The sequence below is a fragment of the Arvicola amphibius genome, chromosome 2 (genome assembly GCF_903992535.2).
Source record: "Arvicola amphibius chromosome 2, mArvAmp1.2, whole genome shotgun sequence".
Classification (NCBI taxonomy): domain Eukaryota; kingdom Metazoa; phylum Chordata; class Mammalia; order Rodentia; family Cricetidae; genus Arvicola; species Arvicola amphibius.
Window position 1 is genome coordinate 146,317,425 of NC_052048.2, and position 27,133 is coordinate 146,344,557.

The 27,133-nt window shown below is 46.7% G+C and overlaps 1 protein-coding gene across 3 annotated transcripts in view; it reads right to left on the reverse strand.

The window, feature by feature from the left end:
* Positions 1–27,133, reverse strand: part of Dpp6 (dipeptidyl peptidase like 6) — a 655,432-nt gene that overhangs the window by 26,245 nt on the left and 602,054 nt on the right. For all 3 annotated transcript variants that reach the window (XM_038318722.1, XM_038318721.1, XM_038318723.1), the window contains one exon: positions 8,148–8,195. In XM_038318722.1, the coding sequence (XP_038174650.1) occupies positions 8,148–8,195 (48 nt within the window). The remainder of the gene's footprint in view (positions 1–8,147; positions 8,196–27,133) is intronic.

Below are 27,133 nucleotides of genomic sequence, written 5' to 3' on the forward strand. Positions count from 1 at the left end.
TTTAGAGATCAGACCTTTGTCAGTTGCAGGGTTGGTGAAGATCTTTTCCCAGTCAGTAGGCTGCCTTTGTGTCTTAGTGACAATGTCCTTTGCTTTACAGAAGCTGCTCAACTTCAGGAGGTCCCATTTATTCAATGTTGCCCTTAAAGTCTGTGCAGCTGGGGTTATGCATAGGAAACGGTTCCCTGTGCCCATTTGTTGTAGAGTACTTCCCACTTTCTCCTCTATCAATCTCAATGTGTTCAAATTAATATTGAGGTCTTTAATCCATTTGGACTTGAGTTTTGTGCATGGTGATAGATATGGATCTACTTTCATTCTTCTACAGGTTGACATCCAGTTATGCCAGCACCATTTGTTGAAGATGCCCTCTTTTTTCCATTGTGTACTTTTGGCTCCTTTATCAAAAATCAGGTGTTCATAGGTTTGTGGTTTAAGATCCGGGTCTTCTATACGATTCCATTGGTCAACTTCTCTGTTCTTATGCCAATACCAAGCCGTTTTCAATACTGTAGCTCTGTAATAGAGTTTGAAGTCAGGGATGGTAATGCCTCCAGAAGTACCTTTATTGTATAAGATTTTTTTGGCTATCCTGGGTTTCTTGTTTTTCCATATAAAGTTGATTATTGTCTTCTCAATCTCTGTGAAGAATTTTAATGGGACCTTGATTGGGATTGCATTGAATCTATAGATTGCTTTTGGTAGAATTGCCATTTTTACTATGTTGATCCTCCCAATCCACGAGCAGGGGAGATCCTTCCATTTTCTGGTATCCTCTTCAATTTCTTTCTTCAAAGACTTAAAGTTCTTGTCATATAAATCCTTCACTTCCTTGGTTAGCGATACTCCCAGATATCTTATGCTATTTGTGGCTATTGTGAAAGGTGATACTTCTCTGATTTCCCTCTCTGCTTCCTTATCCTTTGTGTATAGGAGGGCGACTGATTTTTTGGAGTTGATCTTGTATCCTGCCACGTTACTGAAGGAGTTTATCAGCTGTAGGAGTTCTTTGGTGGAGTTTTTGGGGTCGCTTATGTATACTATCATATCATCTGCAAATAATGAAAGTTTAACTTCTTCCTTTCCAAATTGGATCCCCTTGATTCCCTCAGGCATCTAGCGACCCTTCACCAGCACAACTAGAAGAAGGGAAACACACAAACTCTACTACTAAAAATGACTGAAGTTAACAACCACTGGTCATTAATATCACTTAATATCAATGGACTCAATTCACCTATAAAAAGGCACAGGCTAAGAGACTGGATACGAAAACAGAATCCAACATTTTGCTGTTTACAAGAAACACACCTCAACCACAAAGACAGGCACCTACTCAGAGTAAAGGGTTGGGAAAAGGTTTATCAAGCAAATGGCCCTAAGAAACAAGCGGGTGTGGCCATACTAATTTCCAACAAAGTTGACTTCAAACTAAAATCAATCAGAAGAGATGGAAAGGGACACTTTATACTCATAACAGGAAAAATCCTTCAGAATGAAGTCTCAATCCTGAATATCTATGCCCCTAATATAAAAGCTCCCACTTATGTAAAAGAAACACTTCTAGAACTCAAGGCAGCCATCAAACCACACACACTAATAGTTGGAGACTTCAACACTCCTCTCTCACCAATGGACAGGTCAATCAGACAGAAACCTAACAGAGAATTGAAAGACTTAATGGAGGTAATGAACCAAATGGACTTAACAGACATCTATAGAACATTCCACCCAAATAGGAAAGAATATACCTTCTTCTCTGCGGCTCATGGAACCTTTTCGAAAATTGACCATATACTTGGTAACAAAGCAAACTTCCACAGTTACAAAAAAATATTAGTAACCACCTGTGTCTTATCGGATCACCATGGATTAAAATTAGAATTCAACAACAATGCTACCCCCAGAAGGCCCACAAACTCATGGAAACTGAACAGTCAACTACTGACCCACACCTGGGTCAAGGAAGAAATAAAGAAAGAAATTAAAGTCTTTCTTGAATTTAATGAAAACAAAGACACAACATACTCAAACCTATGGGACACAATGAAAGCAGTGCTAAGAGGAAAGTTCATAGCACTAAGTGCCCACTTAAAGAAACGGAGAAAGCACTCATTGGTGACTTAACAGCACACCTGAAAGCTCTGGAAAAAAAAGAAGCAGACTCACCTAGGAGAAGTAGAAGACTGGAAATAATCAAACTGAGGGCAGAAATCAACAAAATAGAAACACAGAAAACAATCCAAAGAATCAATGAAACAAGAAGCTGGTTCTTGGAGAAAATCAACAAGATTGACAAACCCTTAGCCAATCTAATCAAACGGCAGAGGGAGAACACGCAAATTAACAAGATCAGAAATGAAAAGGGGGACATAACCACAGACACAGAGGAAATTCAGAAAATCATTAGATCTTACTACAAAAGCCTGTATGCCACAAATTGGAAAATGTAAAAGAAATGGACAGTTTTTTAGATAAATACCATATACCAAAGTTAAACCAGGACCAGGTAAATGCTCTAAATCATCCTGTTAGTCGCGAAGAATTAGAAACTGTTATCAGAAACCTCCCTACCAAAAAGAGCCCAGGACCAGATGGTTTCAATGCGGAATTCTACCAGAACTTCCAAGAAGACCTAATACCTATACTCCTTAAGGTATTTCATAATATAGAAACACAAGAGTCACTGCCAAATTCCTTCTATGAAGCTACAGTTACCCTGATACCTAAACCACACAAAGACTCAACCAAGAAAGAGAATTACAGGCCAATCTCACTCATGAACATGGACGCAAAAATTCTCAATAAAATACTGGCAAACCGAATCCAAGAACACATTAGAAAAATTATCCATTACGATCAAGTAGGCTTCATCCCAGAGATGCAGGGCTGGTTCAACATACGAAAATCTATTAATGTAATCCATCATATAAACAAACTGAAGGAAAAAAACCATATGGTCATCTCATTAGATGCTGAAAAAGCATTTGACAAAATTCAGCACCCTTTTATGATAAAGGTCTTGGAGAGATTAGGGATACAAGGGTCATTCCTAAATATAATAAAAGCTATTTACAGCAAACCGACAGCTAACATCAAATTAAACATCAAATTAAATCAAGGCTATCCCACTAAATTCAGGAACACGACAAGGCTGTCCACTCTCTCCTTATCTCTTCAATATAGTGCTTGAAGTTCTAGCAATAGCAATAAGATAATGACATTCTTAAGGAAACAGCTTTTAAATAATTCAGAGTCACATCTGTCAACACCCCACAGGCTCTGTTTGGAGATACGATTTCCTAAAGGGCGGAAAGTCAAGTATCCCCAGGGGCAGGGAGGCTGTGGATGATGATGGGAGGGAGGATCAAGCTCTCTGTAACAGGATTCCACCTTTCCTAACAGGGCTGTGCTGAAATAGAATGACAAGCCCCCTGTCATCCAACCACAGCCGTCCTATGGCCCGACCCCTTTACTGTGCTTGTAACCAACTCAGGCTGCTCAAGGCAAGGCACCCTACAGCTTCCTTAGGACCAGCTGTGCTTGAGCTCAGCGGCTTGCACACCGCCCCTCTGAATGCAGGGGGCTGCAGTTTCCTCAGAGAAACCCAAAGGCCACTCAAACTTGTGCTCCCAGCAGGGAAAGAGCCCAGAGGCTTCACACACCTGCCCTAGCAGGAGAAGGTGCGAGAACCTCTGGTTCAGTGTTCCCTCAGCAGACTGCAAGCAGAGGGATTGGAACAGGTGTCCCAGAGGCTACTGTTTCCTTGGTGACCAAGGCCGGGGGTGGGGCTGGGTCCTGGGTTCAGGCAGCTGAGTGGTCAGTGGCTATGGAGAGCTGGGCAGGTACAGAACAGATTTCCTGTTCTTTCAGATTTTAGATTTGCTTATCTGGGCACTAGACTCAAGTCTGAACACTGGATTTGTTTCTGTCCACGGACACGATAATCCCTCGACCCGAAGGCAATTTCGGATGATATTACCACTGTGTGTGTACTGTGCCTGCGGCCTATCACATGTCAATATGCTCATACTCAAGAAGTTCCAGATTTTGGAGCGTTTGGATTTTAGAATTTTGGGTTGGGGATACTCACTCAGCCTGTAAATGAAAAAGTGCTCTGAGGAGTCACTTTTTTGACTGTAAATGCAGCCCAATACTTGGGCCCTTGGGCAATTCATCCAAGGTCCATGCCTCTATTCTCTGAATCTGTGCAGCGAAGTCCACAAATGCATACAGTATTCCAGATGGTCCTGGCCCGACATGGTCCATCACACATGCTGAAAAGCTGCTGGCTTCAAGGACCTTGACTGGAAAACATCTGTCTGGATAGGCAAGCGGATGGATGTTCACAGAGCATCTGGTTGCTAAGTGACGCTCTGTGGGCTTCTGCAGGCTGGTGAGGTCATCATCTGCAGGTTAGGTCACTTCACTGTGTCTCTACCCTGCTCCTGGAACTTTTTCAGGGCCTTATGATTATCTTTAAACCGCTCTCTTTTTCACTCTGTATGTTCATCTGTAAGTATGGGCATGCGTATATCATGGTGCGTGTGTGAAGGTGAGAGGCATCCTTTGGTATGATCCTCACCTAATTTGAGACAGGGTTTCTTGTTCTCGCTCCAGGAATTTTTTTTGGGGGGGGGGTGGGTGGTTTCGAGACAAGGTTTCTCTGTGTATATCCATGGCTGTCTTGGAACTCACTCTGTAGACCAGGCTGGCCTCAAACTCACAGAGATCCACCTGCCACTGCCTCCTGAGAGCTGGGACTAAAGGCGTGTGCCACGGCCTGGAGCTCCAGGGATTTTTTTAATCATGGAAGAAAGTGACTGACATGAACCCTACCTGGGCCCCGGGACTGGTCCATGATGCATCCATTTTGCTGCCTGCCCGAGGAATACATCCATGATGTGACGCAATCATAGACCTGTCACAGAGACTGCCAAGAGGCTGTGACCATGGCATGGACAAGATCCTATCACCTAGACCAGGGGCCTAGGGGTGGAACGGATGTGTGGCTCCACCTAGAAGTCACTAATTTGACAGACAGGAGACAAGCCCCAGGCCTTACATTCAAGGCTGTCATCTGAAGGGGTGTTATGCTGGGCTGTGGTGTGTTGTAGCGGGCTAGCAATCCCATTACAAGTTCCTCACACTGGGAGAGAGTCATACACTCCCACAGACCCCTGGAGGCTGGACGCACCACTGGCTCTGACATTTGGCCAGGACTTTCCGTCCAGGTGGACCTGGCCAGCTCCTGTCAGCGTGGTTGCTCCCAGGAGCTGCAGAAGGCAGCAGACTCGCACTGAGGGGCCAGGGCTTTGGGCTCCTGCTCAGACAATCCTTTGTAAGTCATTTGCGTTTTGTGTGCCTGAGACAGATACACCCCACAGACTCAAGTCAGACGTGTAAACTTTTCGTCGCTGAGCCATGGGTGCTCACTAGAACATTGCCGTGGCTTGCATGCTGCTGCCTCTCCCTCTCCCTGACTGCTTGCTCTCTCTTTTTAAACACGTCTTTCTCTTTTTCTCCCATTGAAGCTATTTGCTCCTGAATAGTCGGATTCTAGGGGAAAAGATGTTGTAGCTGGCAGGACTCTTTGCGAACTAGGCCTCAATCCTCTCCTCAGTGACATAGAGCAGATCCTACCAGAGGGAGGGAGGAGGAAACCATGTCAAATGCTGTGAGGGGTTTGTACGCCACTATTTTGAATTTTAATCTTTTGGTTGGGTCTTGCATTATAGCTCAGGTTGGTTTAAACTCTTTCTTAAAAGCAAGATTTATTTATTTTTATTTTCTGTGTATGTGTTTTGCCTGCATGTATGTCTGTGAACTACATGTGTACAGTGCCCACGAAGGCCAGAAGAGGAAGTTGAATCCCCTGAAAATGGACTTTCAGATGGTTGTGAGCTACTGCGTGCCAGGAGCACCAACTGACATGGGGTCGGACAACATAACTGACATGGGCTCTGGGCTTCCTCACAGGGACAGCCACATGCTCTGTCCACATTCTTTACTGCCTGGAGTCCTGGAGGATGAAGATTATGGGGGTTTCATATCCAGGAACATCCAAGAATGTGGGAACTGGGTTTCATAGAGAAGCCCTGTGTTACCATGTGTGGGCTGAACTACATATAACCTAGTGTTCCCACCAGATGCTCAAGCCATAACTCGTTACCTGTGAAGGTGACTTTAATTGCAAAGAGGATCAGTATTTAGGTGAAGTCACTAGGGTGGACTCCAATCCAGTACAACAGTGTCCTCACAATAAGGGGAAATGGATGCCGGGGATACCACATGCAGGTAGAAGTGGGCATCGTGGGTACCTAGTGTGACCGACCATTCAGCCAGGAAGCAGGCATGCAGCCAGGATGTTAAACCACAGCACTCACTTTCCTCAGTCCTCAGCAGAACACCAGGTTGCAAGAAGGGAGAATGGCTCGTAGAGTATCAGGGGGTTATCCATAAGCTCATAGAGTATCAGGGGGTTATCCATGAGTTCATAGAGTATCAGGGGGTTATCCATGAGTTCACAGAGTATCAGGGGGTTATCCATGAGTTCACAGAGTATCAGGGGTTATCCATGAGCTCAGAGAGTATCAGGGGTTACCCATAAGCTCATAGAATATCAGGGGGTTATCCATGAGCTCATAGAGTATCAGGGGGTTATCCACGTGCCCATAGATTATCAGGGGTTATCCATGAGCCCATAAAGTATCAGGGAGTTATCATCTATGAGCTCTTATATGTCAGCAAATACAAACAGTACATGCTGCCTTCCTTCCCCTCTTCTTCATTTTTCAAGATAGGGCTTCTCTATGTATCCTTGACTGTTCTGAAACTTGCTCTGTAGACCAGGCTGGTCTCGAACTTAGAGATTTGCCTGCCTCTGCCTCTTAAGGGCTGGTATTAAAGATATGCAATACCATATTTGGCTACTTTTTTTTTTTGAGACAAGTTCTCTTTATCAGGTAACTCTGGCTGTTCTGGAACTCAGTATATAGACCAGGCTGGCCTTGAACTCAGAGTTCCACTTGCTTCTGCCTGTGCTGAGATTAAAGGTGTGCACTACCCATGCCTAGCTCCAGCAATGCGTTCTTTTTTTTTTTTTTTTTTTTTTCGAGACAGGGTTTCTCTGCAGCTTTTTTAGAGCCTGTCCTGGAGCTAGCTCTTGTAGACCAGGCTGGCCTCGAACTCACAGAGATCCACCTGCCTCTGCCTCCCAAGTGCTGGGATTAAAGGCGTGCGCCACCACCGCCCGGCTAGCAATGCGTTCTTAAGAAAGGCGATGCTGGGACTCTGGAGCAGCTTAATTGTGAAGTGAAGGTAACAGGCAGGGCTTAAGCAGGAGCGATTTCTTACAGAGGAATTAATTGTCAAGCTGCTGAAGACCACAGAGGCCACTTGGGTGGGAAGCGGTAGTACAATCCTATGGCCAGGTTTCTTCCCCGCTGTCTGTCCATTGGAGGGTGCAGATTGTTGGCAAGTGGTGATACCCAAGGAATTGTACCAGAATCTTTCAGGGGACACAGACTGAAACCCCAGAGCTTTAAACCTCCCAGGCTCTTGGAAAAGTCTCCAAGTGAGGCTGGAGATGAGGCCTGGGAGTGGGCCTTGTCACTCTGAAAACCCACTTCTCCTGAGCGGCCATAGCAGAAAGATGGTCAAGGTGCCGAATACCTTCTCAGCATTTGTTCCCATTTACTCTGATGGCCACCCTTGTCCTCCCTTCCTTCCATCCTCCCACCTTTCTTCCCATAGTTCCTCCATGTCATGGACTTGACCATCTGACCTGCAGGCAGATACACCTCTGAGTACCCATGAAGCCTCAGTGGAGGTAAGAGTGAAGCCCCTACCGACTGCTGTTCAAATCCGGCCTGTCCTGGCTACCTCCAGAAGATTTCAACCATGACCTGAGTTGTCTGGGGAATGGCCACCCAACCTAAGTGCTCACAGGCTGTTGTGGATTCTAGGCATTTTCAGGGACACCATGGACCCTCAGCTGGGTCACGTGTCTCATAGAGAGGCGTACTGGACCTACAGGGCCTGATTCATCTTCAGGCCCTGAAGCTGGGGTGGGGTGGGGTTGGATTGTCTCGTGAACCTTGACCCTTACTCTCCCAAGTCTCGGATTTTGAAGGAACAGCACTTACTTCTCTTATCCGTGGTGTTATATACAGTCACAGTGGGCACACCAGGGCCTGGGTCCGGAGAGCAGAGAGGAAAAAGGGAAAGAAAAAACAAGGTCATTAGTTTAGAAGAAAAGAGGAAAATAAGCTTTCCTTATGCCATGTAGACTGTGTGGGTCCAGAGGATAATGCAGCCAGAAGAGGCATGGCTCTCTAACACCACAGTCAGGTTCATTACCAGGATTCCTGGTCACGGTACAGATCACGGCTAATTTGACAGGTGTGGGAGAGGACCTGAGTTTGGATCCCCACAGCCCACACGGCTTGGCATCCTGCCCGCCAATTCCAGTCACCGCAAGCAGATCCAGAGGACCCCAGAACAGGCTAGCTAGCGAGATGAGCAATGCTGGTGTGTTCTGGGTTTGGTAGAGAGTGTCTGCTTCAGTGAATTCAGAGGAGAAGCAATGGATGATTCCTGACATCAACCTCAGGCCCCTCCATGCAGGTGCACACACCAGTGCATGTGCATCCACACTCAGATGCAAACATACGTATGCTAGTATGCAAACAAACAACATGGAAAATGAAAATCACTGATTTTATGATAGTGTCCTCTGGAAGGGTATCTAGTCTGGACTCTGCTTATTAGCTTCTGAAGGAAGCCCTTGGCTACTTCGCCTTTTCTGGGTACTTCTTCAGTTCTCTGAACAAGGCAGACAGGTTTCTGATTCTGACAGACACCACTGGTCACTCCCGTACAGCTTTCCAGATCACGGCATGGCATGAGTATCACATTTAAATTAAAGCCCCATAAACCCATTTTCACCACTGAGCCAATTCCATGATGCTTTTCTGGACTTAGTCTGCATTACTCAAGCCTCAATCTTGAAAAAAAAAAAAAAAAAAACCAAAAACCAAACAAACAAACTAAAAACCCAAATCACCAGAATCCTGAAAAGAAGCCACCATAGTTTCTAGTCTCTGACCTCCTGTGATGCTTTTGCAAACATGCATGGAATGGATTGTGAATGTGTGAATCTGTTCAGTGAGCCCCTTCAATGGGAAGCTTCCCAGCTTTAGGTTGTTCCAGCCTTGGGAGTTAGTAGGATGCTCTCAAGACAACAGCACCTGCTTGGCCAACCACAGGTTCATTGCTGCTGTCATCCATGGCAGGGCCAGGAAGAAGGCCTTCTGAATTACTTTTGTTTGATGATTTAGCTGCTAGGCTGGGGTCTTTTCCCAACATCCTCTTGCCTCAGTTGCTCCTTGCACGCTTGGGTCTGCCCCCTGTGCCAGCTGTAGGGCCTGAGGGAGGCTGAGCTGCACTCAGGGGGTCATTGCTCTTCCTGGTCCCTGATATCAGCATGACTGGTCTCTTCCTTCTCTGTTGGAAAGCCTTTCACTACCTGGTCTGAAAGAGCGGGCAACCACAACCACAGGGCTGGTCACCCACTCGCCTTCTCTCACAGGGTACCATGGCACAGACTGTGATGTCAGGCCTTGGACATTATGGTTGTGCTGGCTCTTGTCCCTTATCTGCAGCATTAGGACACAGCTCCATGAAGGGCAAGTGTTTGTTTCCAGCGTTGAGACACATCCTCAGAGTGATGCAGAAGGAGCGCGATGGATCGTAAAGGAGATGCTGCCTTTCGGGCTGGGGTAGGGACTGAGTAGTGACAAAAGGAGAAAGAGCAAGCTTGAGGTGTCCGCCTGCACTTGGCTGGGGACTCGTGTGTGTGTGTGTGTGTGTGTGTGTGTGTGTACATATGAGACAGAATGCATATTTAGGAAGAGCAATTCTGGGGCTTTGCATTCTCAGGGTCACTGTCAGAACTTCCCGCATACTCCTAGGGTTTGTATGACAAATGACTAAGCTGAGGGTCAGGAATCCCCCATGGGTCCCAGCATGGCTTGTAAACCTCATGCAAGATCTGGACAGTGAACTGCCCAGTTCAGGCCTGAGAAGGATGCTCTGTGTTGATAGGCAGAGAGAGGAAGGCTCAGTCAAGAGTGTGCTGGAGTCCGCTGCTGGGCTGGAGTCACAGACTGAGGTCACAGAAAAGCAGAGACTGCCTGCCCTGAAGCTGACCCGGACATCACTCAGTGCACACAGTGACGATCCAGAAGTACATATTCATTATGCAAAATAGTGGCTTTCCCTGTAACACCCTACACTTGCATATATCATCATATTTTCCTCAGTGGTCCTTTCTTACTGCTTTCTTCTCAGGCTCCCTTTCCCTGCCATTATAGTCTTCTTTCTACTTTCTTGTCTTAAAAAAAATCTAGAATGGGGCTGGAGAGTTGGCTCAGTAGTAAGAGTGTATACTGCTTCTGCCAAGGGCCTGAGTTTGGTTCCTAATACCCATGACGGGCAGTTCACAATGGCTTGTCACTCTAGCTCCAAGGGCTTCTGATGCCTCTGGGCTCTGAGGAACCTGTACTCATGAGTGCATACCCCCACACAGACACACAATGCACATAATTAGATTAAAACAATCCAGGAGGTGAGAGGGGTGTGTTAGGGGACATCTTCGAGAAGTGGGAGGGGGAGCTGGGGATGGGATGGATATCGATATAAGACATGTTGGAGGCTGGGTGGTGGTGGCGCACGCCTTTAATCCCAGCACTCGGGAGGCAGAGGCAGGCGGATCTCTGTGCGTTCGAGGTCAGCCTGGTCTACAAGAGCTAGTTCCAGGACAGGCTCTAAAAAAGCTGCAGAGAAACCCTGTCCCGAAAAACCAAAAAAAAAAAAAAAAAAAAAAAAAAAAAAAAAAAAAGACATGTTGGATACAAATTTAAAATTGTCGAAGGATAAATAAAAGAGAAATAAAACCTAGATTTTTGCATATGAGAGAAAATGTGCATTATTTGTCTTTCTGATCCTGGCTTATAGCACTTCACATAATGATCTCAGGTCCACCTATTTTTGTATGAACGATGGATTCCCATTCTTCTTCATGGCTGAATAATACTTCACTCCATGTAAATGTTACATTCTCCTCAACCGTCACAGTGGGTGGGCACCTTGGCTGAGGCTCTGACTCAGCCACTGTGAACAGAGCCGCGACAGATACAAGAGGCATTGGAATATTCCGACTTAGATTCCTTCTTCTAGGAGTGGCACAGCCAATCATGCAGCCCTGGAGCCTCCACATTGTCCTCTACAGTGACTGTTTTACAGTTCTCGGCCCCTCCCCCATGCTGTGCCCCTTGCTTATCCATCCAGCCACAGGCTGCTTGGTTACCTGTCAATTTCTGAGAGGCACTGACCATCTTTCCACTATAAATAGGTCCCTGTGGTACTTAGGGTATACTGACAAAAACTAATTGTTGTTTGCCTAAAACTCACACGTGGCTAGGCAGCCAGTACTTTTATTCGCTGATGCCGGCACTTCCTTCCTAGAGGGGAGAAGCCATGCAACATCCGTCTGTGCACTCCAACGGGCAGGTAAGCACTGACTGTGTGGGTAAAATATGGGGGCTCACTACGTTCCCCGTTCTGCCATCCTTTTCCCCGAGAGCCTGCGCAGCGAGCAAAGTGGTCATTGAGAGATAACGAGCCTACAGCTCTTTGCCGCGCACAAACCGAGGTGAGAAAATTTGCAAACAGACTATACCCCACGCTCTTATTAATAATGTAAACAATGATTACTTATTCAGTGCCTGCTATGTAAAAGGCATCCTGGTAACTCTCCTATGAATAATTTCAAGTCCAATCTTCAGAGCCCTGCCGCAAAGACACTTCAAACAGCTTAGAGACAGGAACACAGCGGCAGAGCAAGCTTCCCGTCTTTTGTTGCATTCGTGCAGTGAGGAAGTCACAGCTTGGAGGAGGTTTCATTTTCTAATACAGCAACTTAAGACATATCTTGAAACAGAAATTCAAATAGTAAAGAAAGGGACTAAGTGACAGTAAAGGACACACTTATCCCTTCCTCCAAAAAAGAGCCCAAACCCTTCTAGAATATCCTAGTGTGCACCTGTAGCCCTGTACTTGCATTTACATATAAGCATTTCTGAAAATAAAAAAAAAAATAACGTGCAAAATTAACCAGATCCAAAGTCTGCACAGCTCAGTGAACTTTTATACCATTAGTGCAGCCATTTGACACGGAGCTGTGAAATCTCACATTGGATTTTACACTTTCACTATTGAATGAATATTTTATGAAATTATCCACCACCAAACATGAAAATCCATGACAGAGCTAGAACTAGAAAGCTTTATATCTTCTTTGCTAACTATGTTCTGAAATACTAAAATATTTTAAAAGATTCATTATTGTATATATTTTTTTGGACTAGGTATCACTATGTAATCCTGGTTGTCCTGGAACTAACTTTGTAGACCAGGCTAGTCTTGAAATGGCAAAGGTCCTCCTGCTTCTGACTCCTGAGTGCTGGGATTAAAGGTGTGCACCACCACACTTGTCTGATTTTATGTGCATTTTTAAGTTAATTTTTTTCTGTGTATGTATGGGTGTTAACCTTTGCACCAAGTGCCTACAATGCCTACAGGGGCCAGAAGAGGATGTTGGGCCCTCTTGAACTGGACTTACAGACAATTGTGAGCCTTCAAGTGGGTGCTGGGAATCAAACCTGTGTCCTCTGGAAGAGCAGCAAATGCTCTCAACTGTGGACCCATCTCTTTGGCTATTATTATTATTATTATTATTGATACAGGATTTCTCTCGGTGGTCCTGGCTACTTTGGAACTTACTATGTAGACAAGAGGGCCTCAAATTCACAGAGTTCCTCCTGCCTCTGTCTCCCAAGTGCTGGTATTAAAGGTGTGTGTCACCAAGCCCAGCTTTATTTTTTATTATTTTTACTTATGAGTAGATACGTGCCTGTATGTTGTTATGTGCACATGAATACAAGTGCCTGGAAAGCCAGAGGCATCAGAGTTACATTGCCTGGTGTGGGTTCTGGCAACCAAACTCAGGTCCTCTGGAAGAGCAGCCAGTGCTCTGAACCACTGAGCCTCTCTGAAGCCCCAATATTTTAAATGCACAGACAAAAGTAACACAAAAATACTTGTATGTATGCCTATAAATATCACTAAATCTTAGTAGAACATCAGACTTGTCCTCCTCTTTTACTCTCTCTTGCCCTCTCTTTCCCTCCCTCCCGTTCTCTTATCTACCATAAGGTGAGCCAATCTGGTCCACCACACACTCCCCACTGAGGCCAGAGCATGACCCAGAAACAATGAAACCTAGGAACCATGGCTGAAACCACAACCCACAAGGAGCCCTTCCTCCTCAGAGTTGTTCCCTCCAGTTTTGTGACAGCAATAGAAAGTGATGAACGTGGGTCAGGCTCTGCATGGGCTGGGGACAGAAGGGTCCTTTGGGTGGCCTTTACACTTGATCAGTGTCTTCTTTAGTACTCTTTGACGTGTAGTCCGCTTGACCAGTCTAAGACGTTTGTGATGTTAAAGTCATGCAGACAACGGCCCAACTGTAACATGGCTCTCAGACCTCGGAATGAAGACAGTGACTGGTGGCAGCTATTGAGAATCAGAGGTACAGAGCCACAGTAACCTAAATTACTAAAAACAGGGCACAAAGACTGATCTCAGGAGACCTTTCACCAGCCTAATTTAAAGTCTCTACCTTGCTATGTCATAGTCAGGTTAGCACTTAGCGTGACATTCATTAACCGTTCATCTGTACAGAAGAAGGTATTGCATATGCACTGCCTACTGCCCTTCCGGGGTAGGGAGTGGGAGGGGCATAGAACTTTGCGGCGGGGGCGGGGGGGCTCCGTATGCATCTTTCTGCCTGGGTGGAGTCAAAATAGCTTCACTTGTAAAAGTTACAGCTCAGCCAGCATATTTGCTATCCCCTGTGCTGGCAGTGCTCATGAAGAACACAAGAGAAATGCCTACAGCCATGAGACAAGGCGCTAACTTCCAAGGTGGCCTTAAATTAGCAACTGGGCAATTAAAATGGGACCAAGAGCACACAGAAGACTGTACAAGGCACGTGACCCTGAGGTGTGCTATGTAAAGCTACAGAAGGCACATTTTTCCTCTTGGTTTTCAGAGGTATGATATATTTCTATTAACCACAGTCACGGTGGGATGGCAGGCCACTTAAATTTATTTCTCTGGTCTGTCTAGGGGGAATTTTGTATCCTTCGACAAGCATTTCTTCCCTCCCTCCCAAAGCTCCAGGTCACCAACATTCTACTCCCTCCTATGCATCTCAGAAAGTGTGCGCATCTTTCTTTGTCTGGCTCATTTTCCTGAGCAGAATGTCCCCCTGGTGTGTCCATACCATCACAAATGGCAGGAGTTTTGGAGGTTTATCTGGCCGAACATTAACAGTTCATGGCCTCTGAAATATGAACAATGAGGAAACATGATGGGAGTGGAGAAGTAGGCTTGGAGTCTGCAGGGGGACATGGCTCAGTAGCTGAAGTGCTCCCTGCCATCCATGTTGATGCCAGGGCAGCAGTGGGCCCACCTGTAGGCCCAGTGCTCAGCAGGCTGAGGCAGGAGATCCTTGGAGTAAGCTGGCTGGCTAAATGAATTAGCAGTCTCTGGTTCAAGTAAGAGAACTTGCCTTAATATATATGGTGAATATTTGATGTCAAAAGTGGGCCTCTTTACATATTACGTATAGTGCATGTACACTAACACACACATACATACACACCATTCATACACAGACACCATATTCACACCTCTATACTACATACATACACATTATTCACATATACCATTCACACTCCAACACACACACACACACACACACACACACACACACACCATCCACACATACATACACACACAAAAGTAGAGAAGGAAAAGGAGGCTCAATTCTCAGCTGAAGACTCCATCTTCTCAGTGGAAGACGGAAGCAGGTGGGGGAAGCAGGGCTGCACTCTGCTCTTCCTTAGGCATCCTTCTGCTGCCATATATATAAAATGTATAACTATTATGAATGCATGTATTCTCATCCAGTCTGAGGGTGTGTGAAAACATACAACTGTATTTCATTACAAGTTCCTCTGTCAACGAACACACATGCTCAGGAATGAGCATATGTCTACGATTCTTTCAGCTCCAACACTTCCGAAGTCTTCAATAACAGCCTGCCTTATAGCCTGTGCACCTTGGAGCAACACACAGTGGGGCAGGAGAGATGGTTAACAGCACTGGCTGCTCTTCCAGAGGACCCTGGTTCAATTCCTAGCACCCACAGGGTGGCTTACAGCCATCTATAACTCCAGTTTCAGGGGATCCGACTCCCTCTTCTGGCCTCTGAGGGTACTGCATGCACATCCACATTCAAGGGCAGAACATATAAAACAAAATAAAACAAATTTTTATTTACACACATAAAATAAAAATAAAGCTTCAAAAAATAAGGAACATAAACGCTCAAACAAACACAAGTACTGTTTCCCACCAGTATCAGGAGATGAACTGTATTTGCTAAGCATTGTTTATGAAGAGAAGAATGTATATAAAAAATGACCTTTGAAAATCTTAAGTGAGTGACAGGACTTATTTTAGTAAAAGCTAAATGTATGTCTGACTTCCAAGTTGGTATTGCTCCTGGGAGGGGAAAATACGCAAGTGGATGTGTGACCACCACACGATGGTAGATTATAGTTTGTAGATGGATGTGTGACCACCACACGATGGTAGATCACAGCGTACAGATGGATGTATGACCACCACACGATGGTAGATCATAGCAGCTGGTGGACAGAGGATCGCATATTTGAATTTCATTTAAAGTAAAATTCAGAAGTCCATGACTGCCTTCCAGTCCCATTTGGTCTAGAGTGTGAGTCTGCACCTGTCTGGCAGGATGGAGAGGTGACAACCACAGATGAAGACTGAAGGGACTGAGAAGGACACAGGACTGTAGGGGAAAGCCATCAGATTAAATACACCCATAGAGACAGTACTCATCCTCCTCACTCACTCTCGCCTGCATCCTGGGAAGACGCTCTGACACATAGCTCCCACCGCTGCCAGCCTCTGAGGATGTAAACAATAGAGACTCTCACATCCCAGGCGACCCCACGCGTGCTGCCGTGCTGCCGGCGCTGATGAATGCTTTCAAAGATCAGCTGCACACAGGCGAGGGAGGCAGGTTCTGGCCGGTGGAGATAATTGGCAAGGGCCCTGCTGCGCGCAGACTCCAGATCTCTTTATTTACCAGCTCATGAATCATGTATGGCTGGAGCAGAAAGTGTATACACCCAGGTGATATGATCATCCTAACAAACGGGGAGCGAGCAGGCTACCCGAACGACAGCAGATAATTAAAATATTTGTTCCTAAGTCAGGATTTCCCAGTCAACACTACAGAAGGGTTTTGTTGCTGTCTGATTTTGAAGCCTTGTTATCGGTGACATCAAACCTGGGATTTAGTCCCACCCCACCCCCTACCCAGTCCCTTCTGCCTGTGCCCCACGGCGTTTAGTTTTACTTCAATCCAATTTTCTGTTCAGGGAACTTGAAAGTGATTCTGTTTTGCAGGCAGAGTCTGAATGGCACCGTTCAGCGAGGGCTGCGGTGGTGGGTAGGCTGTTTTTACACACTCATGAATGACGGAGAGGCTACACCAAGCTGACTGTTCTCATTGCATGTGGCTACTGGTAGCAGAAATTACGTGTGAGTCTAGGGCACATGACAGGCATTGGAGGAAGAGAAATGGTTGAAACAATAATAATCATTTTCTTAAAAAAAGGGAGGGGCCCTGGCAGATGCCTGCATCCCAATCCCTTCTCCTTCCTCCAGGCAAGGGAGGGGCCTTGGCAGATACCTGGATCCCAACCCCTTCCTTCAGGCATCTGATCTACAAAAGCTTCCAGACCCATGGGCCACCTGCATTTAAACCACGACATCATCATATCACCCCGGGGAACATTTTTACACTTACACTTAATTCACTGTTACTGAGAAAGGGTCTTACATCGCCCAGGCTGTCCTTGAACTCGCTATGAGCTGAGGATGACTTTGGACTATTGATCTTTCTGCCTCCAACTCCGACGTGCTGGGATTTCAGGTGTGCGCCATCTGGCCCACCCCCAGTGCCATATTTAGGGGTTATACAGAATTCTGAGTGTGATGGCAGGAATTTAGATTTTAGTTTTGTGAAATGAGGCAAACCTACAAGACCATTGGTTCAGTGCACGCACACTGTCTGATTTGTCATCTAACATACCAGGCTGGAATCTGGACCAGGGCCTCTAGCCCCTTTAACAAGCTCGTTCTGACTCACTCTCAAAGGTCCTGGGACCAACAGTCATAGCTTGTCGCATTGTGGTTCTAGTTCACTGGTGATTTTCAAGCTAAACAAATTTGTTTTAATTGGATTCCAAATGATATATTTATGTCTTATGTCATCAGCCATTATGGGAACTTAGCAACCTAGTACATTATCATCATCGTCGTCATCATCATCATCATCATCATCCTGAAGATGGGGTCTCCCTGCAGTCCAGACTGGTCTTAAATTTACAACCTCCCAAGTAATGGGATTAAAGGTGTGTGCCCACAAAGCCTGCTTCAGTTTATAAATGTTGTACTTCCCATGGAAGAATGTGCAGGAACTCCACAGCACATCACCCATCCACAAGTGTCTGGTTAAATGAAGGAGCAGCTGATGCATCAGGGGTGTGTAATTCCCCAGGAAATGATGCTCATGGCCGAGTCAACTTAGTGACCATGGTGAGGCTCTTCACTAGCCTCACAACTTCCTGTCACATGCCCAGATGCCATGCAAGATCCTGTCTGTCTTTGGTAACGACAGGGTTATGGCAAGATGCACAGGTAATCCTGTCAATCATCAAGCATGCTCAAGGGGAAAGGGCTGTGCATTCCTCCTGAGCCTGGGGCAGGATGATGGGCTTAGCTGACTTTGAAAACCTTCCCTCCTTGTGGGAATGTGAGCTCAGTTTCCTGAGAGGACAGTGCTCATTTGGATGAACCAGTTATGACAGGTAAGATGCTCAGGCTGCACATCCAGTGTGGGTGCCAGTGAGTTCTTTATGCTCAGATCTGCTCAATCCTTAACTCAGGACAGGTGGCTTCAGAAAGTGGGAGAAGGCAGGCCCACAGAAGCCGGTCAAGTCCTATGCCTGAGTCTCAGGGACCTCCATGGACATCATTTCTGAAGTTTCTCCCCATCTTCTTCCTCACGTTCATTGTGCTTTTCTGATGGATAAACCTAGGTCCTCACTGTTATGATCTGCTGGCCTGGTCTGTCACCTGGTACACTGTTCCTTTAAGAGATAAGCCCCACCCTCTCTCAACCCCTTCCCTTCTGCTGAGGGAAGCTAATATCCTGGCCTCCCCTAGAGGTAACTTATGCTCTGTCTCCCTCTCTCTCTCCTCCTCCTCCCCCACCTCTGTCCCTCTTTTTGGAAGAGGTGCCTGCTGCCTCTCCCCTCCCCCTCCATTTCTCTCTTTCTCGTTCCTTTTCCCTAACCTTCCATAACTCACTAAATAAACTATACCCACCTTCTCTGCGAGGCCTCTCACCCACTGCCTTCCACCCGTCTGGGACCCACAGAGGCCTCCGGTGGTGGAACCAGCTGCCCTAAACCACCTGCAGTGGCCCACTGTGCGCTGTGGCTCCCCGCCTGGGACCCACCATCCCTCCAGGGAGAACTGTGCCATTTTATCTAAACCATTACACTCACCTCAGTGTGTCATTGGGACCCTGTCTGGGCTACCTGAAGTGTCCCAGTGGAAGTAGTAGGGACACATTTGGTTTCAGGGAAGGTGACACCTTGACCCCTAGAATCCCTTGCACTGACAGAAATGACTTAAGATCCTAAATCATGTGCTTTTTCTTTCCGCCTCAAAGGGACTGGGGGTGTGTGTGTGTATCTAGCAGAGTGCTTTCCCACCACACATGGGTTTTGCTCCCAGCACCACATAAACAGAACACGGTGGTAGAAGGCTGTAATCCTCACACTCTGGAGGTGGAGGCAGGAGAGTCAGGACTTCAAGGTCATCCCTAAGGCCAGCCTGAGATACACAAGATGCAGTCTCTGAAAAACTAAACCCCAAACTTAAGAGCAAGGCACATCACCTAGGTATGTCCCTTCTGACACGACACTGACAAACCACAAAGTCCCCATTCACAAACCACACAAAGTTACAATTTGCAAAAGTTATATTTGAAAAAGAAGCCCCCAGTGTTTTGAGTTTCTGATGCTGTGTGGAGCCACACCCACACTTTCCCTTGGTTGCATGCAGCCCACACTGCAGGTGGAGCATGCTTGAACAAAGGCAGCTGACACTCTCTTTCTCCCTCATGCTGGTTTCCATGCATCTTCTATCTTTTACCTGCTGAAAGTCTCCCGTTTCCATGGTCACATCCTCTTACCTGCTGTCTTTCTCATGCCTAAGGACTTCTGGAGTTGCAACCTTGGCCCCCTACTGATTAGGGCTCTGGTTGTTTCCATAGCTCACAGATAGTGTCTACATCTAAGTGTGAGACAGGAGACATTCCCAGCCCTGATCTGGGGGCACATGGCTCTCTCTTCCAGTCAGGGTTGTGTGTTTCACATCTTTGCACCTTCATTTCCTACCCAGAATTCCCCTCCTGCTTCTCATCTTATGGACACTCCACAGTGTCCTTAATATTTTCTTCAAACTCCTCTGTAAGATTCTGACCATGCCTCCTTTTCTTGTGGTCATAGAAACTGACCCTGTTATGCCATGTGCTCTTGTGTGTCCTGTGTGCCGCTCCCTATGCTGATCTTTTGCATGTAACAGCTCACTTATTCCTTAAAGGGATCCCACAAAGTGGGAATTACATGTACTTCATATTCATAGTCTGTAAATAAATGGAGGTGCAGAATTGTAAGGGCCACGGTGGCTTTTGCAGAGCTCCTTGACTCTACTTCATTACAGAGTAACAGGATACCTCAGGATTCACCCCAGCTGCACTTCCTAGATCAGTGAGTTCACATGAATGCAAACATCCGTACACACATGCAAACCCCATGTGCCCATGTGCCCATGAAACCAACAAACCAAGGAAACAGAAGCCTCACCAAGATTGGGGAGAAAAGAGGAAGAAATGAGCACCACTGTTTTTATAAACGCAGAGCAAGGATATGCACGTGCAGACATGTGCATCAGTGTGAGTGTGTTTGCACTTGTGTGTCTGCATGTGTGTGGCTGCATGCATGTGCATGCTACACACTGATGCTGGCCTAGGCCTTGATCCTTAAATTTATCCTCACTTTTTTTTTAATCTATAATTAAAATCCCCGCTTCCCAATTTCCTCCCCATTTTGATCGTCTCACTGAGAGATTAGGAATGGCTTAAAGAAAAGCCATAGTGTGTAACGCCAGTGAAGTATTTACAGCAACACGCGAGTGCTCCTCAGAGAGGAAGCAGCCGAGTGGTCCGAACACACAGTGACAACTGTAATTAATTTCCTTGTGCTTTAATAACTGCGTTGCTAAAGTGTGACAGAACAGATGTTCTCTTGGAAACACCAGCCCCTCCACAGCACACTACAGTTGTCTGGGGGGTTCAGCTCCCATGCCGGCTGAGGGTGTGTGCATCAGGAGTCAGCCACAGACAACATCGCTCCCACCAGGGGCTCCTCTCTATGCAAGGAAACCAAAGGCGAGGCTCCAGGCCAGAGGTGGCTCTGGGAGTGGCACCGAGAAATTGGGCACAGCAGGCTTTGTGGGTCAGAATAGGGCTAAAGGTTCAGGAGCGTCAGGAGAAGCCTTCTAGAAGGTCACTGTGTGCCTCAGGTTGTCATGACACTGCCCTCTGCTGGGAAGTCAACACCCTTACAAGTTATGGAAATTGTGCCCACCTCCAGCTGCACTGACAGGCACATGGGGTGACCGGTACAAAGGCATTTCCAGCTGTAAGATGGGCCACTGATTTTTAGAGGGATTGTAAGAGCCATTCTGGTATCAGAATTGTTAAAACGGGACAGCCAGCCTCTGAGCAAGGAGACAGCGCGTGGTTCCTTCCTCACGGGCCACAGTTATGTCTCCTTGCAGCACTCAACTTGCAGGGACTGGTGAGGGGGAGAGGGTGGGCACTGAGGCCCGGTGACACGCTTCAGGGTAAGCCTCTTCAGCAGAGCCAGGGAGGTGTTTCTAGGGCTGTGGCTGCCTTACCACAAGTTCCTTTCAGCAGGCCTCAAGTCAGAGTGGCGTTTCAGATGTCTGGGAAGGGCCTAGAGGGGTGTGCACACTGCCTGCAGTTCAAGGTCACAGCATCTGCAGGACTGTACCCCTGGTGGCCCGTGGGAATCCTCCAGGTGGTGGCCAGCACTCCCTGTCTTGCATAACCTCCCTCCTAACCCTTTGTTGTCACAGGGCACCTCTGCTCATGTCTGAGGGTGGGCAGGCAAGGGTTTGCCCGACCAGGCTAGTGTTTCCCTGTCTCATTTATTGCCTGTGTTTTGAACCCTTGTTGGAGATCTAACAGAGAACCGTGTATCTGAATATCCCCATGGTCCCTGGAAAGCGTCTGGTCACATGACGGCCGCCAGTAAAGAATAAATGTACGCATGCTTGTATCCAGCTCATCCTACGCTCTGCTTCTCATCCATGAAATGGTGCCTCCCACATTCAGGGTGGTCTTCCTACCATAAGTAACCCAGTTAAGAAAACCCCTCTCAGATGCGCCCACATGCCAACCTGGTTTAGACAATCCCCACTGAGACTCTTCTTCAACATGATTCTACTTTATGGAAGGATGACAGTTAAAATGAATACTTGTGGGTTTTTGGTTTTTTTTTTTCCCAGACTGTGCCATATTGTACCGTCCCCCATGCCCTTCATCCTTCTGAACTGTTCACAGGCCCTCAAAGTCCCACCATGAGGGAGAGAGAGCCTGACCTGAGCTGAGGCTCTGTAGGGACATGATGGTAACCTGCAGCCAGTCTTCCTTCTTTAAAGGTTCCCCAAATTTTTCTTATCCTAGACTCTGTGCTCCCGAGGGCAGGGCCTCCCTCTGTTTCATCTTCATGTGTCTGACATCAAATTCAGTGTCTGCCTGACGGAGGGTACCACAGGAGGCCTTGTCTAAGCCAGGGCTCAGTTCTCCGTGGCTCCCAGGGAGTCAGACACTGGGAAATCCTGACACTAGGAAATAGGAACCACATATGAACCACATAAGCCCCAGTAGGGGAAGCCTGTGGAGACCAATGTGCAGGGCTGCAGTGCCCTCTTGTGTCCGGTTGTACCCAGGGCTTCCACAAGGAGGTCTGTAAGAGATTTCTGCAGAAATTCATTTCCACTGGGCACAAGAGACAGCGCTTGCTTGCGCTTCCTGCACTTGTGGGCCTCTCACATGCTCAGGGCTGGGAAGACCTGACTCTCACCTCGCCTGCTGGTGCCACGGGCCTGACTCTTCCATCTGTGACGTGTGTGTGTGTGTGTGTGTGTGTGTGTGTGTGTGTGTGCTTTGGTTGCTGGGGAGAGAGAAGGTGAGCAGTGACCTTGCAGAGATAGATGGCCTCCAAGCCATCCCACCCATGTGGATTCAGGCCTAAGTGTGTGAGCAGCCCTGAGGCACATGGAGTTGCTTGGCTTTAGCAGGCTTTGTGGGATGCAGCCAGAGAGTGCCCTGATTCACAGTACGGAATGCCAGTTTATTTTTATTTTTTACAAAGTGTCCTCTCTCACCCCTTGAGCCCGTCAGAGGCAGTGGCGGTGCGCCATCCCCCATCCCAGCACTGTGTTCACTCTCTACACACAGAAGCTTCTCAGACACACACTGGATGTCCGAGGGCAGGGCAGGTCATGGCCTGCTTAGGGGAAACATGACAGCTGCAGAGGTGCCTCCCTTACCCCCGCCACTGAGCGGTCCTCACATTTTCAGCTGGATGGCATGTGCCTTTGCAAGGTCACATGATCAATGACTTCAAGTGAATTTAATTTGGGATAACGAAGCGAGAGATGCATCTGGTCACTGAGAAGAAATGCCAGCATCTTGAGCTAGCTGGCCAAACAGCCGTGTCCTTGTCTAACCGAGGGACAAGAGATCAGCTAACAGCCAACCCAAGCAGCGGATCGTGAGGTTCTGATTTCCAGGAAGCACGGCGGTCACTGCGTGAACCCCAGGTTCCCCTAAGCTTTCTTGTCATTAAAAAAGAAAACCTTGGGACTGGAGAGATGGCTCAGAGGTTAAGAACACTGACTCCTCTTCTTAGAGGACCTGGGTTCAATTCCTGGCACCCACATGGCAGCTCACAACTGACTATAATTCCAAGATCTGACATGCATAGACATACATGAAGGCAAAACAACAATACACATAAAATAAATCATTAAAAAAAGAAAGAACTCTAATGGCTGGCCTCCCTGCTTCTTTGCTTAAAAAAAAGAGGAAAAGAAAACCTGATTAAGGCAACACAATGTTCCACTCATTCTAAATAGGGAAGACTCCATAGACTTTACTGTAAGTTTCATCTTAAGAGACTTAAAAAGAAAGACTTAAAGACTTCTCACTGAAAGGAAGTAATTTCAGAAACTAGCACAGAAGTGCAAAGAGCGAGCTGACATTTTCTTCAACAGATCAGGGTTCTTTCAGAGTCTCTCTTTGGGGATGTATCTCAGTGGCAATGTGCTGAGCTAGCATGCACAAGGCTCTAGGTTCAGTCCCCAGTACCACAGAAGCCCCCCCTCTCCATACAGGGTCTCATGTAGCCCAGGTTAGCCCATAACTTACTATGTAATGGAGGACGACCTTAAACTTGTCAGGCTCCTGCATTTACCCCAGTGCTGACATCACAGGAGTGAGCTATCCTGCCCAATCTTTTCGAAACTTTTGTCTTGTTCTCAGAGGTACACGTGGCTGTCCCCATGTGGCACATGTGACCATCCCCAAATGTTGTGGGTTATGTGTTTCCTACAGGCAAGGCTACCTCCTGCATGCTCACAATATCACCACACAATTGCCGAAGTTAACAGGGTGCACCAGAGCAACCACTTTTTATTCGTGTTTGGTTGACTGTCCCTGCAACACTACCACAGCTGAGGGTCACTGAAGAAACCAGGTCTCAAGTGGCCACCTGGTATCCCAGTTCAGCTCCAACTAGGATTTCACTGAAGCTTTCTTCTATGGCCTCATTTCTTTCTTTCAACCTTCATGCCCAACAGCAAGAAACTTTGTTCTCATTATCGCTATCATCCTAACTCATTGAATCCATTCCTTGATGGAAAACACAGGCCTCTAATCCCAGCACTTGGGAGGCAAAGGCTGGTGGATCTCTATGAGTTTGAGACCACTTTAGTATACATAGTGAGTTCCAGGGTTGCCAGGGCTACACAGTGGGGGCTTTATTTCAAAAAAGGGCAAGAAAGGGTGGGGGTGACATATATACAATATTTTCCATTTCCTCCCCCATCTCCCCACCATGTTGGCTCCCATATTCTACACCACATTTCCCCACCCTGCGGAATTAACTATCTTACCAGACCGAGGCCTGACTCCCACCCTAGCGGCACCGAGAGGTGGATGGACATTCTTATCACTGGGATGGACTCAGTTATTCCATGCTGGGCTGTTGTGTGAGAATTGTCTACTCTGCCCCTGCCCAGTAAAGGCTTTAGGGCTGAACTAAGAGAATCAAGGTGAAAGGAAGAGAATAAAACAAAGGGAAGGGGGAGGGAAGAGAGGGAAGGAGGGAAGGAAAGAAAAGGGAGGAAGAGGAGATGACTGTAAGAGAAGAAAGGAAAAGAAGAAAGGAAGAGCAGAATTGTAATCTCTTCATCCAGCAGTGTCTTACTTAGGGTTTCTATTGTTGTGGAGAGACATCCTGGCCACGGAAACTCTTACAAAGGAAAACATTTAACTGGGGCGGCTCGCTTACACTTTTAGAGGTTTAGTGCAACATGACCATGGCAGGTGGTGTGCAGGCAGAAACGTTGCTGGAGAAGGAGCTGAGAGTTCTATATCTTGATCCACAGGCAACAGGAAGTGAACTGTCACACTGGGTGTAGCTTGAGCATGGGAGACTTCAAAGCTCACTCCCACAGTGACACACTTCTCCCAATAAGGCCATACCTACTCCAACAAAGCCACATCTCCTAATAGTGCCACTCCCTATGAGCTTATGAGGCCAATTAATTACATTCAAACCACCACACATGGGTACCTTCAAGTGTGTCTGAGACAGGGTGGATTACAGCATGACCTTTAAGTCTCTGTAGTAACTCTGAAAACAGTAGCCATTACTGTTTCAAATGGAAACAAGTTATGACACAAAACTTCTTGTTGCTGTAGTTTAAACTCCCTGTTACAGAACAGTGGCTGCATTGTAGCACAGCAGCAGAAAAATAATGGGTACAGTGACTGAAGGCACTGAGTTTGCAGAGAACTTCCTGAAATATGGAGGGGAATTGAACAGCTGGTGGCGTGAGAGGTATTCTGTCTTTGGAGACAATCCTTAAATCTCTGTATACACACGGTCTTACTCTGCTATGCTGCATACATATCATGTGTGAGCACACTGAAAACATTCCTACTGATGGGACTAAAAAGAGGTGCAATCATTGAGGGAAACAATGTATCTCTGAGACCTTGCCTGTCACCCTCTGCAGCTTGCAGGGTAGTGATGTTGTGGAGACCCAGTGGCTGGAGGACAGGACTGAATGACACTAGAAAATCCTCTCTGGCGCCCCTGTGTCTTACTTTGAGTAGATATTGCTGTCACATTCTGGTTACATGTGGGTCAGATGTGGTCTACAGATGTTTCATTTAGCAAAGGGGCTATCTTTCTAATTCAAGTTGGTAGCCAACATAAAGAAATCAGATTCTATACAGAATATGGATTCTGAGCATCTCTTGATCTGAATCTGGAAGATTCAGAGAACTGAAAACTTATGAGTGACAACCACAGGTTGGAGCCACATGAGTGGTTCTCTACAAACACAACATCTGCAATGCCCCTTGCTGTCATGTGAGCTGTGATTCGCTTATTCCATCCCTTCCCCAGGGAGTAGCTGAGTATCTAGCTTTCTCGTTATTGGAGATATGGAGATGTGGAGACTGGGGTTGGGGTTGGCATGTGGTCCCTATCTTCTGCTTCTCTATCAGCATCAGTGGTGAATCTTGGGATGGCTTCTTCCTGTTTTAGCTACAGTAGAACCTTTTAAAGTTAAGCACTTTAAAAAAGTGGGAGGGGTGGCAGACTCCTCCCACTGAACACAATTCATCTGTAGCAGGTTATAAGATAATGTTACCTAGTTAAGAAAAGAAAGCTACCAACTTCTGGATGCTGGCAGAAGATGCAGGCAGATGCTCTGTTGACTAGGACATACCAGCAATGTTTGCTGGGACAAAAGCTCTTTGGTCTGGGAGGGCGGTGACCACTGTCTTAGCGTCTTTCCTTGTTTACTGAGATATGATATCCAGACAACCACAACTTAAGGGAGAAAGGGCTTATTCTGCCTCAAGGTGAGATGTCAATAGTGGCAGGAGCTTGAAGGAGCTGGTGTCCTATCACATCTACAGTCAGGAAGAGAAAGCAATGGATGCTGGATGCTGGCCAGTTCCCTCTCTCCATATGCACAGTCCAGAATCCCAGCCAGGACATAGTGTCACCCACCCATATCAATTTTAATGTGATAGTTCCTCACAAGCAAGCTCACAGACATGCCTGAAGGCCCATATCCCAGGTGATTCTATTTTTTGTCAGGTCAGCCACTAACAGAGGAAGATGAACTTGGCATCATCTTGGGTGCCTGGCAACAGTTCAGTGAAATTTACCTAATAAATCTGAACTCATAGATGGTCAGGTTTTGAACAATATTCAGAATCTATTTTATAGTCTCTGGATGCATTTAGTTTCTCATGATTAAACCAAACACTGGAGCCTGAGACCAGAGGCAGCGATACGTGGAGGAAGAACCTGTGTGGACCCTGAGATGGTACCCATAGTGTGCCATAGAGGCGGCGTGTAAGAGGCCGTTATAGACCCTGAGATGGTCCCTATAGTGGCAGCCATGGAAGAGACCGTTATAGACTCCTGCATGGTAA